At 38.7% G+C, this 14,521-nt stretch overlaps 1 protein-coding gene and 1 long non-coding RNA gene across 2 annotated transcripts in view; one reads left to right on the forward strand and one right to left on the reverse strand.

Annotated features, from left to right (window-relative positions):
* The window catches only part of LOC116690031 (uncharacterized), a 957-nt gene extending 644 nt beyond the window's left edge, over window positions 1–313 (forward strand). Inside the window, exon 3 of the long non-coding RNA XR_004332148.1 lies at window positions 243–313. This is a non-coding gene — a long non-coding RNA (uncharacterized LOC116690031). The remainder of the gene's footprint in view (window positions 1–242) is intronic.
* dapk1 (death-associated protein kinase 1) overlaps window positions 1–14,521 on the reverse strand; it is a 94,644-nt gene that overhangs the window by 29,050 nt on the left and 51,073 nt on the right. The window contains exons 13-20 of the mRNA XM_032516765.1: window positions 13,363–13,461; window positions 11,950–12,048; window positions 10,789–10,887; window positions 10,480–10,677; window positions 9,964–10,161; window positions 6,702–6,800; window positions 3,388–3,465; window positions 1,155–1,371 (exon numbers count right to left, since the gene is read on the reverse strand). Coding sequence (XP_032372656.1) covers window positions 1,155–1,371; window positions 3,388–3,465; window positions 6,702–6,800; window positions 9,964–10,161; window positions 10,480–10,677; window positions 10,789–10,887; window positions 11,950–12,048; window positions 13,363–13,461 — 1,087 coding nt within the window. The remainder of the gene's footprint in view (window positions 1–1,154; window positions 1,372–3,387; window positions 3,466–6,701; window positions 6,801–9,963; window positions 10,162–10,479; window positions 10,678–10,788; window positions 10,888–11,949; window positions 12,049–13,362; window positions 13,462–14,521) is intronic.

A 14,521-nucleotide genomic window follows, 5' to 3' on the forward strand; every position in this document is an offset into this window, starting at 1 on the left:
GGTTCATGTTTTAATTACAAAATGAGGCGATTCATACATAATTTGGGTATTATAACTTAATGAAGGAAATATTTCTTACATAATGCATTTCTACAAGAATATCTGCCTTCCTTAATCCAAACCGAAAGGTCCTGCACTGCTCTGCTTTCTACACCAGGACAACCACTGTTAATATTCATACATTGACCAGCTCTATTAGAGAAGCTTGAAGCTTAGTGCAGTACTCAGGGGAACTTTGACAGAAGGTGCTTAAAGCTACACTGTGCAAGAAGTTCTCCCATCTAGCGGAGAAATTGTATTTGACAACCAACTGAATGTTTATGTTGCAAGGTAGACAATCCTTTTTCATCAATGACGCAAAGAAAAGAATCCTAGTCGTCGTTCTAGCGTTATGCACAACCATGCTATAGTTAGCCAAGCAAGTAGCAACTATAAAACTTTCAATTCACACAAATAGGCAGAATTACCTTCAGCGTTCCTTTTAAAATCCTTGCACTTTCCATCTTAGAAAAGTCACTCCAATATTATACTTTGGTTTAGTTGCTTTTCACATTCTTGTTTTAATTATCTTTTTAACTCAGTTATGTGTCTTTGAGAACAGGCTTTCAAATCTGTCTGCAGTAAATTAATCTTCTCCCCTCCCTGCCTCCCAGGCATTTGACACAGTCAGTGCCACTGAGTGAAAATCACAAAAAGTGGAGCAGTATAGCCTGTATGTCCCTTACCAGCAAATGTATTTCATGATGGCACATGATTCTGGAGTGTCTACCCCCAGTCCATGCAAGCGTAAATGTCAAATTCCAAGCCAATCGGAATACTTGAAATTGATGGTGGTGGTCAATAGTCAAAAAAGGACAAGTTTGTTAAGGGCAATAACGATTTGGATCATTAAGTGTTACACAATGTAGAACATCATCATCTGAGCCAGTTACATTCTGTTGGAATTTGTCTTTGGTGGATAAATACGCCACCCATATGTCATGATGAACAATGGATGTCTGAAATGGGAAACAAGCATTAAATGAACACTGCTGCCATGCACGGAATATTACAGAAAATGTATTATCCTGGCCAGTTTTTGGCAGAATAAATCACTCTGGTCCTCTGCAGGTGAAAGCTTAAACTTGTGAGGGATTATCTCAACTGTCACCTACCAGCAGGTTTTGAGTTGATGGGGGAGTTGGGGTGGCGGGTTGTATTGGTCATGCGTGTCCTCTTCCTCCTGAAGAAGCTGCGCAGGATGCCACATTTCAAAGACTCTAGCAGGGTGCTCTTCCCTGCTCCGGAGTATCCAAAGAGCTTCAGCTTCATCCTGGGCTGGACGGTCTGAGTGGGCCGCAGCTGCTGGATGTAGCTCAGTTTGTGGTTGTCCTGACCAAGCAAAGGTTACACTGAAATCACATCTACTGCGTGACATTGAGCCCCATGTTTTAATTTCAAGGAGCCACAAAAATCACAACAACAGACTTCAATTTATCAGATTATGTTTCACATATTGTATCTTCTTTCAACTAAAATGCAAACACAACAGACATAGTTGCGCTTGCAGAAATAATTGTATTTCATGTTTACACACATGGCAACCAAAAAATGAACTTACATGTGTTGATCATAGAGGAACAGTGACACAAGCAAGTCACGTGTTGAGTGGTTGATGTTGTTGTTCTTAATGCCTTGTAGCAGAGAATGTGTGAGAATGTGTCTAGTGTTGAGTTTTAAACGCATAAGGATTATTCTTCATTTTGTTGTTAACCCTTCTAATATTATTTATCCAACCACTTATCTAACAAAGGGGTCTTCAACGTTTTTTTAAGGCAAGGACCCCTTAACTGAAAGAGAGACGAGCAGGGACCCCCTACTACGTATATTGTATAAAACTGAGTTGCACAATAAACTGGGCCAACAATAACATGTAGGGCGGCCTAAAGGCTTTACACATAACTCTTTATGGTGGCCTACAACACTAAGCTATTAAAATATTTTTATTTCATATGTCATGTTTTAATGTCAAACACACAGTGAATCCATAGGCTTAACTGATGGCTACCATAGTAGTTTGTTTTTTTACGAATATGCCGATTTAACTTTGCTAATATGTTGGATTCATGTTGATATTTTCAGACATTTGTAATTGTTTGGGATAAAAACTTTCAAAAAAAGTATTAAACAATAATTTGATTTCCCCTCTGCAATGACTCTGAGGACCCCCTAGGAGTTGCGGACCACCTATTGAAGATCACTAGTGTAAAAGAATAAAACACGCTGTACACTCAGATATGTAAACAACAAAGGCAATTTTTTGTAATTCTGCCAATTCAACAGATAACATGTTCATATAAAAGACTTTTTTTTTTAACCATCCAACAGATGAGTCATGTTCCAGAAGTTGCTTCAAACACTGAGTGTTTGCGTGGGATGTAAACCCCCCCCACTCCCACCAGGGTCATGTTAATACATTCAGTAAATAAACGTCAATATGTTTCAATGAGTGTGATTCACATCTGAGCAGAATACAAATTGTCTATATTTTCTCTTCAGAAGTTAGAGGACAAGAACTGTGGGTTGTTTTTCTTCCTCGCTGGGTACTTGGGAAGTCAAAACTGGCATCAATGTGCCAAAGAGTCTTAAATTAGCTCAGCATATGCAGAGGATGACTGTTTTCACAGTTGCTGCTGTCATGTTTTCACGCTGTGCACTGAATCTCAGCAGGTTTTCTGGATAAATGTAGAGTGGAGAAGTTGGTAACATTTAGCATCAGGTAAAAACTGTGTACTAGTGGTGTGACTTAAGTCAGACACCAAGATGCATCAATAATTGGTTTAGAATCGAATCGTCGGCTTCTGAATCAAATCGAATTGTGAGGTGCCAATCAATTCCCACCCCTAGTGGAAATATAGGGCTGTGGGAATATAGGGCTGACCCCCCCTTTTTAACAAGACACTGAAGCCCAGCCATTTCATTCAATATACTTTTTATCAGTCAAAAGGCTAAAATGTAACTTGTAAACATCCACAAAGCAGCAAAGTAGTAAGTATGTTTTGAAGCTAATTTCTAAAGCTAGTAGTTGTGTTATTTTAAAAAACAGTACCTCAAAAATAAAGATAGATGAGTAGTATTTGTTTTTGAAGAGAAAAAACCTTCAGATACTGTATCATTTTCATAATCTATTCTACCTGTATGTTGGGTAAAGTGCTGCCACAAAATGTCTAAAAATGCTGAAATCTAACACCTTACTGTTGTTGCATACGTCGCTCCACACCTCTGCACTGAAATAAACCAAGTGTGATGAGTGTTTGTGAAACCTGCTTTTGCATCAAATTTCTTACCCCCTCATTAGATTTATATAATAAACCAATTATTGATAGGCTTAGTTGTGTCGTATTTTACCTTTTTAAGCTTTCCCAAAAGAGCAACAATGAGTTCATGTTGATCAGTATGAGCCAAATCTTCTGCTGTCTTTCCATCCTGAGAGAGAAAAAGAAAGGGATTAATAAATACATGAGAAATCTTGAGCAAACAGATAATCCCTTACATTGTGTTTGTTGCGAGTGTACGCTCAAGTGTTTCTAATATGCATCTTTGTTGAAATTTCATTTAGGAAGCCTATATCTCAGAGTTATTTAGTCCGGTCATTTTTAGAACAAGGAATTGCACTGCACTTACATACATACAGTATGTTAGTAACAGAAATATCTAACTACAGTATATTGTGCGGTATGATGTTTGTTCAGGCCAAAACACACAAACACAGTTTTAACATGATTATGGTTCAAGCAGGGAGTTGTGTGTGAACTGCATAGCATGTGAGATTCAAGCAGCTTTGCCAAATCACGAGAAGATGGTAATCACTTATTTGTCAAAGAGATACAACCAGAAAAAGGACAAGGCTGATTTTTCTGTTCTGCCTTTTCAGAGTCCATTTTTAGCCACTTCTGTGAGGGATTTCTTGCTGTAGAGGACAAGAATTATTTCCTGTGCTACCTGGATATTTTGGTCAAAGTGACATCACTTGATGAAAATTTTCTCACCAGTAGAAATACTTTCATGTGAAAAATCTGTGGAATGCCTTTTCATGCAGTTGACTTCAGTAGTTTAAAACACTCTCTCACTCTCTCACACACACACACACACACACACACACACACACACACACACACACACACACACACACACACACACACACACACACACACACACACACACACAATGTGGTGTGTGCACTCGTTTCCTCTCTACAACTGCCCTAATTTGTTATTCTCTTACTCAACACAGAAGCACTAAAATCCCGACTAGTTTCATGTCTCTTTTGGTAATTCAGCCATCTGTCACCGTCCACAGGGAAATCTATTCGACAGCCTGAAACGCCCACCGAGCACTTCCTACTTCTGCAGACCATTACAGTAAAGGATGTTCAACTGGGTTTGTTATGAAAAATACTAATTATGGATTGTTTTATCTAGAAAAAAACAATAAAGAATATAATGTTCTAACTGTATTCTCTTCTAGTTCCTCCACACAGTTTTAGTTTTGCTTCGGCTCTCTGCTCTCTGATAAGGTCATTAAATATTATATGGGCACGAGAACATTGACCTTTAAGTTGTTCGGATCAGCTAAATGTCAGAAATGTAAAAGAAGTGCAGCTCAAACCATGAGTCCACTGAGTGGGATTTAAATGTGAGTGCATTTACGGGGCTCGCTCTTACAGATGGCAGGGTGTTACGACTATTACTATCAGTGCTTAGCAACTGGCATTTGATTGGTGTTATGTTGGCCACAAAATGAATATTAGAATATTAGATCATCTAGTATCTCCTCTTTAGATTAAATTGAATTCAATATGTGTTTATGATGTGATTATATACAAAGCAGAGCAACAGGGGAAGATGAGAGAAGCGTGATTACGTACAACAGAGGCTGAAAAATTACATTAAAACTCATAATGCTAGCTCACCCTACTGAGCCACAAATGTGTTTCAGTATTCAATGACACTTTACAACAGAGAGAGAAAACTATGGAAATTGAGCCTTGAGCTTGTCCTCCCAAAGCTCCTCCACAAAAACCAGCTGACCGCAGGCCACTGGATGATGAATAATACATCTCTATATGTGCTTTTGCCAGATTAAACATGCATAGCACATCAGATGCCATACAATATTAACAGGCTGAGAATGCAGAGAGAGAAAAATAAACCTCGGTGTGGGATATCTGGCACTGGAGCCTTTGGAGGAAAAAAAAAAAGATTTTCAATAACTGATTATCTAAATAAATTGAAAACAAGCCTTTGAGAGGTTCATGGGTTAATCTAATAAGAGTACATGAGACCCTAGTTTGGACTTCACAATAGATTAAGATAGATCAGTCATGTTTAAAGGTGGCTTCTTAGGGCCTAATTATACTTTTTTTCTCCTGATAAAGATTCCGATACATACCTGACGTCAAGGTGTACGCCAATACTAAGTAATTAACATCAATCTGATATCAGCACTCTCTTTATCCTATAGTACACTTAAAATCTGTATACCTCACTGTAGGGCTGCAACCGACCAGTATTTTCATTATCCATTAATCTGCTGAATATTTTAAATTGTTTAAATTTCAAATTGTTTGAATTGTTTAAATTAATTGTTTAAATTGTTTATGTCTATTAAATGTAAGAATAAAGTGAAATCAGTATTAACATATTCAAATTGGGTGTTTTATCCGACATCTTATATTATAAGGCTAACAAAAGCATCAATTAGGCCCAATTTAAAAACTGAAAACTATCAAAATCTGGACGTTTTTGCTTGAAAATGATCTATTCTTTAATTTTTCGTTTATGTAATTATGAGGTTTGCTGTGGCACTAAAAACTGAATCGGCAGCTCATCAACAGCTAATGAACGTAACTGCATATAAATACTGAATTTCATAATGACACAAATAAAGAAACGATATGTAATGTCAGATATCATTTCACCTTAAGGTCAGTATCGACAGTGTTTAAAAAATTGATTACATTTTTTTTATATATAGGAAAATGATCAATCAAACAAGCTATTTGTTCTTGGAACATGGGTAAAATTAATCCATGTAATGGGGCTACAGGAGAAATATCAGCTGACAGAGCGGAGGTTATAAACACCAGGAGCAGCAAAGTGTTTGATGTACAGCATCTAAGATCATTAGACATGAACTACTCCTAGCCACACTCAGAGGTCAAACACACTCGTATCTAGAGGAAATGGGTGAACCTTGTTTCTGCTCTCTATTTGATCTTGAACCGTTTGATAAAAGCTCTTATAGCCTGCGGCTGTCGTAGCCTCAACACTTCACCTGCTGTTCAGACATTGCCGTCATGCAGAAATAATAACTCACCATCAAATGAGCCATTTTTTTGAACAAATAAAGACAGAGATGTTTTCAGTTTGTGTGAGCTATGGAATGTAAGTTGTTCATGTCATTAAACCATGGCCAAAGCTCTCAGAAGATTCATATGATAACGTACTTATGTATTCAGCTCTACTGAGAGCAGCAGTGTTCAAATACAAAAACAGCATAATTAATCAAAACGCCAAAACGCTGTACTGGATTTTTACTGAAATTGTTTTCACAGTTGCCTGCGATGCTTGAGATAAATTCTCCTCATAAACATGGTTAACTCCTGTTTTCTGCTAAGTGAAGGAAACCAGTGAAAAGAAGAAAGCTGTGCAGTGACTTACATTGGTGACGGCGTCAATGTTGGCTCCAGCCATGCAAAGATGGCGGACAACTTCAAGACTCCCGTTGTTCGCAGCCATGTGGAGGGGAGTTCTGCCGTACTGGATAAAGAGAGAAAAATAAGAATAATTTTTGGTTTGACATCTACAGCCTATGATGTAATGACTGTAATTGGTTTCAAATTGCAGAATATTTTTGTTAAGTTTCATATCAGGTGGAAAATGGATAAAGATCCCACGGGATGAGGTATGGCTGTATCTATTAGATACAAGGGAGTCCAGCTATGGAAGAGGTATACTAACACTGCATTTCAGTCAACTTCTGTCAAGAATTGTAAAAAGTGGCTTAAGCCCTGTCTGATTAACCAAACTTTATTCAATTATCTGTATTGATCTGAATTATTCATATCACATTTTGTTTGGCCTTGCTGTCTTTCATTTCTACTTACACATACAAACATTAGTCCACATATCCTGATTTTATCTATGTTATTTATTTTATACCTTTGGTGTTTATGTAGCAAACCTTATGCTTTCATTTTTTAATTCAGTGCTTACTTGTGTTCAATTAGTTGTTTTTGTTTAGGACACTTGTAGTTGTTCATTCTCTATACTATTCCTCCTTCTGTAAAGAGGGATTTTCTTAATCTCACTTGCACAATCTTTATTTTTTATTACTCAACTTTTTTCGTGTTATTGTTGTCTTGATTTCTTGTGCAACATTAACAAATTCAAGAATTATCTGATCCACCTTCTATGATAAAATATGGATGCAAAAGCAAAAGTTATACTGTCTGCACCCACATGTCATCTGCCCATGTCTGTGAAGGTCTGTGCAACACTTCACCATGTTCACGCATTTGATAGCTTGTACAAATCCGTATCTTTGTAGGTAGACCATGACATGTATGTCACATAGACCCTCAAAGACACAGAGAGAACAACTTGTGCTTCAAGGTAAAGTCACATTAAATTTTCTCTAACTGAAATTGCCAAGCACTGGGCTAAGAAACCTTTGCTTAAATTTGTCATCATCATGTAGGCTTCAATTGAACTAAAATTGGAGGCGGAGTGAATAGTCGTAGGTCACAAATGTAATATGACTGTCTCTTTACTTTACTCTTTACCTGCTGCTACTGTGACGTGGACATTAGCAAAAACAAAATGGCTTAATGTACAATTATGGCTTGTTATATAGCTAATACCTTGTGCTATGGCCTCTCTTTGACCGGTAGAAAGGTACTCTGGTGGGGGTTATGGTAAATAAAACTAATCAGAGCAGGAGCACAGTGTGGTGTTCACACTGCACTCTGTAGTTTCCAAAATGACAGTAATAATCGCTATCAGTATTTTTGACCCCAATATAGTCTATAGTAAACCCCAAATACAGACACTCCGCTATAAAAGTTTTCTGTGCCAGAATACCAAAGAAAGGTGTTGGAAAATATCAATAAACTCTACAAAATGCGCTTGTTGGAAGGCAGCATTTCAATCAATTCCCTTTTGTCACAACTTGAAAAAACAAAAAGGCTTTCATCCTGTTTTATTCTGCTGTAAACAGAACAGGAGACATTTTCAAATTTCACTCTCCTCATTTTCCTCCCTAGTGTCTGCAGCCGACAGTGACAAAAAATCCAGGCACAGACTCAGCAATGTGTGATATGCTGCTTCATAAAAGCTGAAAATAATGACTAAATCAAAACATTTCTGGCAGTGCTGTCTGCTTCCGATGCACATCACTTCCCTGAACTATTCGGGGAAAAAAGTTTCTGTTCCGAGGGCTACCAGTGTTAAAGAAAAACAATCCTGTCACAGAACTCATTAAAATGGATGGCGTCGAAATAGAAAGTAAAAAGGCAGAAACATTTGTGGGTCGTCATACCTGGCAGAGGGACAAATATAGATGGGATCTTCAGTCAAATATAAACTATGCACTATACATGAGAACTTCCTTAAAAGGACCAGTTCATCCAAATAAGAAAAGATGCTTAGTTTGCAAATATCAGAATAGAGACCATTTTCAGGCCAAAAAATGCTCACAGATTTTCAATGTGAACTCAAATCAGTTCTCAATTTTAACTACTACCACAGGAAATAGACCTTCGCTAAATATTTTTTATAAGCAACATACTGAATGCAGGATTTATGAGGCCACTCAAGATTAGAATGGATCACACTGCAAAAATCCTTAGGCTTATGTATTAAGAAATCCCTTCAACCCCTATAACATGTTAGCTTCTATGTTTGTTTATTAATCTGTTCGGCCAATAGTTAACTCTAGTTTAGCCTGGATGAAACATCTAAATCTAAACCAGGGGCATTCATTTACAGCTATAAAAGCCTGTACTCTTTTAGATAGGCTTTTCACCAGATGTTGGAAGTTGGCTCCAGGGATTTGCTCCTATTCAGCCAAAAGAGTCAGTGTTCCAGTTCATCCCAAAGGTGTTGGATGGGATTGAGGTCAGGGTTCTGTGCAGGCCAGTCAGATTCTTCCACACCAAACTGAAAAAAAACAACCTTTCTTCTCTACTCTTGGCTGCCTACCACGTCTTAAAAAATCTCAACAATTTAGAGTCAACCCATCAAGGTATTGAAATGCATCATGTAAAGCTACTAGCAAAAATTTAAATTTAAATTTATTTAAAGTTATTTTTGGTCCTTAATTCTACTAGCAGCTTTTGGTTAAATACGTGGTAGCTTGCTAAAACAGGAAAATAAAAGTCAGTTTTCACAATTTGGAAAGTAATGTACCTTTATGCTATTCAGTCTTTGTAGGAAAAGAGTGCAACCCTCCACCTCCCCTTCCGCCTCCAGCTGACCAGTCCGCGGGGGGTCTGATGGTTCTCTACCCCTATACATATATACGAAATATTCGTATTGTGATGGAGTCTAATCGCCAAAGACTTTGTACATTTTATTGAGCTGTACAATAAACCTTATTTGCATTTCTGCAAACATGTCTCTCCTGATTGAAATGGTGTACGTGGTTTAATCCCTGATTCATACCATCCACATGTCAAAGTGTCCTTAAGCAAATTAATACCCAAAAGTAAGCTTTTGATAAAAACGCCTTTTCCAAATGAATGTAATGTCATATGATCTCACTTGTCATCAGTGAGATGTAGTCAGAGATTGCCAGATCTCAAAACCCGGTTAGGCCACTAGAATTAAATTATTCATTCTTTTAACCAATGCTGATATTTCAGCCTAATATTAGTTATATTCGGAAGTAGCATAGGTGTGGTGGGCAGAGGTTTGTCCTCACCTTGTTGGGCGGGTCGAGGCTGGCTTTGGCGCTGCAGATCGCCTTGACGATGGGCCGGTTTCCATCCTTACAGGCGATGTGTAGAGGCGTGTTTCCATGGCGATCCTGCTGGTCCAGGTGACAGTGGTGTCTGAGGAGGCACCGGACCACTTCAACCTGACACCTTCGTACGGCCAGGTGGAGGGCTGTGTGGCCGTCCTGGAGAGACACAGAGACAGAGACACACACACCTTAATTCTCCAGTGTCACATTATTTAATTTTGGCGCTTTTCAACACATTTCTGTTCATGTGAAACTAGAAGCAGGGTTACAGTACTTTACAGACATTAAGGCTTTCAATCAGTCTGAGATGTCCTGAGAGGTGATATTTACTGTCTTATCCAAAAGAATCAAACCGAGGATGTTGCAGTCATATGGCCAACATATTAAGCCAGCAGGACGCTCCGTCTGACATGAAAATAAATCGTGCAACCGTTTAAGGAGTGGAACTGCGCTGAATTTTTCAGGTCTGATCACCTTGTCAGTGGCCTCCAGATCGGCCTTGTGCTCCACCAGGCACTCCACAATATCCACAAAGCCCCGAGCAGATGCTGTCAGCAGCGGACTCTCCCCCTCACGGTTCTTTGCGTCCACGTGGCAGCCTGCATGGCAGAGGGCTCGAGCTACTGGAGAGTATCCGTGCCACGCAGCACAATGCAGCGGGGTCTCCTGCTCCTGGAGAATAACAAATAGAAGGCAAAAGACTAAAAACCTTTGGTCCTTTGGTTGAGGGAAAAAAATTCCACTAGGTCATTTTGCTGTATGTGACTGTGTGCATGTGCTTACCCTGTCAGCCAGGTCTGGGTTGGCCCGAATGCTGCACAGATAGCTCACCACATCCACGTTGCCGTAGCGGGCTGCCACATGAAGAGCAGTCTCCCCCGACTAAAGGATACAACAAAGAATTAACATCAACAAACCATCAGCAGTTCAAATACACAGAAAGGTTTATGTAAACCACAACATGCAATAAAATAAAAAGATGTCTTGAGAGTTTCCACGATAATTACTTTTAATTGGGAAAAAACGTTTTAGGCCAAAAGTTAAGTTTAAAGTGACATAGATATGATGATATGATGATGATCTTCCTGTTCGTCATGCTATTTCCACTGAGTTAGCCACTTTCCCAAACCTCCACTCAAGACAAGGCATTCATATTTTAGTGTCCTGTTTATGCAGACGTAGGCCTCGTTAGAAATCGATCCATTTAACTTTATGGCTGCCAGTCAGACAGGAAGCTTGTTAGCAGAGAAGTTGCATGTGAAACGACACCCAAGACACTGTGTTTGCTTGTAGGTGGGAGAGTGGACGGCTTAAAATAGCATCCAATGGATTCATGTTGGTGAAAGAAAAATTTGACAAGAGTTAATTAATTAAGGAGATTAAATAAAAACAGAAAATAGGAAAAAAAATCACTTTGTTGAAAAGGTGATAAAATGTCTTTCCCTTTCTTATAAGACAATTACTTGGTCACACAGAGACACCTCAGCTGGTAATTTCAGGGTTATAGTGATAAGATGAAACCACCATGATTGAAGAGATTGGAAAAAATGCTTTTGGGATTTTGCTTGCCCAAGCCAGCTCTGTGATCGAGGTTACACCAGCGTCAAAGCGTGCACACACACACGCACAGACAAAACCTCTCTTTTTCAGCAAGACCGGTTTCTATAGCAACAGCAAATAAGCTGATAAAATGCCAGAGCAACTGGTTTCCTCCCCAGGTGCTTACTGTGGTGTGTGTGTGTGTGTGTGATCGTATCTGGGCATTTTGGAAAATCAAAGTGATGCTTCTCAAAAGGTTTGATAGGTAGGAGCATACATATAGAACTAGATCTATGGGTAGGAGTAAGTAGGTAATTGCTAATAGATACCGGAGTGTGGTGAGTAGTAGTAAGTATGTGTGTGCGTTTGTATGTGTGAGTGTGAGGAAAAGAGGCACTTGTTCACCTTATCTTGGACATCCAGAGGACATTTCTTGTCATGGAGGAATTTCAGGGTCTCGACGTGGCCATGTCTTGCTGCGTAGTAGATAGCATTGGCTCCACTCTGTTCAAAAGAGAAGAAAATTCCAAGATTTATCCCTGACCTTTACTAGAAAATCAAGCTATCCTGGGATGTGTCTGCAGCCCGGTGATATGAACCCATCCCCCTAAAATACAGCACACAGCATGTTGTCTGACAAAGAGCTTGGAACTATTTGACGATGTGCAAGCATCCTGCCTGCCCAGTTAAAGTATTCTTTTACAATTTAAAGCTGTACTCGCCAACTTGTTGTTGTTCAATGTCAGATAATGGTAACTGTTTAAAACTGAACCTGAAGTAATTTGCAAATTACTGACACAGATGTCTACGATGACTCACAATAAATCAAACTATTCCAGATGTACAAGTACACTACAAGTGTAAGATATGCAGTGAAGGAATTGATCATGCTTGAAAAAAAAGAGGACTACTGTCAATGTATTCAACTTTAGACCCTACTTTTATAATATGCTCATGTTGCTACCCAAAGAAAACCACAAACGAACAAACTTCTCCAAAAGGCGTGGCAACTTTTCAGGTTGGTATGGAGTATATATTACAATGAGGCAATTGTGCAAAATCACACAATAGTTAAACAGTCTGTTTGACTGTTATGCATTATGTTATGTATAGACTAGACTGAATGGGATCAATTTTGAGCAGGAACAATCAGTTGATTAATTAAAAAAAATGTAATGCCAATAATCAAGTAATTGTTTAGGTCATTTTGTTTGACAAAATGCCAAGGTTTCAGTTCCAGTTTCTCCCATGTGAATATTTGCAATGAATTTGTGAATATGTCTTTCTCTTCTATGATAACTAAATAGCTTAGGTGAAAGTGAACATAATCACCTTGGGCTCTGGGAACTTTGTCTCTATGCTTTGACATTTTTTAAATCACAATATCATTTAGCTGAAAGTCGAACAAGCATAATATTGAAGCCTGTAAAACACTTTCTTTAGTCAAAACAATGACAGTAGTGTTTAAGTAAGCATGTTGATTTATGTAAATAGTTTTTGGCATTTATTTTGCAAAGCAGTTTTTGGTTTACATCTTTTGAAGATGTTCCGTTAGTACAAATGGATGAATTTAAGGAAAGATCATGTATCTATCTATCTATCTATCTATCTATCTAAAGGGCTTTTTCAGGCTATATAAAACATATTGGTGTACTGCAGCATATGCTAGTCTGTGCAGTACAGCTGAGTGCAATGAGTTAATGGGCCCATGTATTTATAGTGTAGATAGCCCCCATCATAATCCAAATGACAGAATGTCACATTCTTCTGCTCTGACGCCTGAGCCACACTGATTGGACCGGACAGATGAGTCTTTACCTTGTCATGGGCCTGGATCTCTGCGCCTTTTCTCATCAGCACCTCAATGATCTGAACGTTACCACAGCCGGCTGCAATCAGGAGGGGAGGAGTCCCATGCTGCAATATGCAAACATTTTGTTATTTTTTTCTGTGACCATGATTTGTTTGTGTATCTTTCATGTGCGCTAAAAATTGACCTGTAAATCTTTATCTGACAGCATGTAATTACACATCAAGAATATGTGGCCCGTTTTTCTCCCACAGGTTCTTTAAAAGTTCAGGCATATAGGAAATAAATTCGTCTGTATCTAAGGTTTCCAGAAAACATGGAGGTCTTATGTTTTTAGAGTGGAGGGGAATTCAAGCTGAGGTAAAAGAAAACAAGGAACGAGGATGGAAGAACATGGCAAGATGACCCTTTCTGAAGCATTTCCTAAACTTAAACGTAGAACAAAGTTAAGCTCTCTGTCACTCCTCTGCATATTAGTACTTTCTATTCTCCCACTCCTCTTTTCCTTTTTCACTTTTCCTCTACACTTCACTGAGTTTAATAACATAATGTGCCCCCATCGGCCATCAGCTGTCAGCAATATGTCTCTTTCCCGTTGAAACAGCAAGCAGAGTGAAGATGAGAGAGTTGGTAAGTCTGGATACAAAACCGTTATCTGCACTTCACACTTCATTCTCTCATATAACGTATGCAACGTCTTTTTAACTCTGCATCATTTCTATAATGTCCTCTTTCTCAAAATACATATAAATAAAAACTGAAATATGTGAGAACTGCCACACTTTGAACTTGTGTGTGTTAATCATTAACATTTTTAATCATTAAGAAGTCTAAATTCTAAAAGATTTCTGAAGTTCTCAGTCATCCAGGGAAGGGTTAAACTCAAAGGCAACTGGACTATGGTTAAAAGGTGCCCTGAAAAAGTTCAGAGAGACTTCTTTTAATGCAGGGAGGAATGCACAGACATGTATATTGGAGAAACAAAACAACCATTAGACAAACCCATGACCTACACAGAAGGGCCAACGCCTCAGGTCAAGACTCAGCAGTTTACACTCTTTTGAGGGCCATCAGGTACACATTTTCGACATAAAGGACGGATAGTGGTTTAAAGGAAGCCATATACACCCGGCTAGAGAAACCGTAGGAGGTCTGTAACACCATCCC

The sequence above is a fragment of the Etheostoma spectabile genome, chromosome 5 (assembly GCF_008692095.1).
Source record: "Etheostoma spectabile isolate EspeVRDwgs_2016 chromosome 5, UIUC_Espe_1.0, whole genome shotgun sequence".
Lineage (NCBI taxonomy): Eukaryota > Metazoa > Chordata > Actinopteri > Perciformes > Percidae > Etheostoma > Etheostoma spectabile.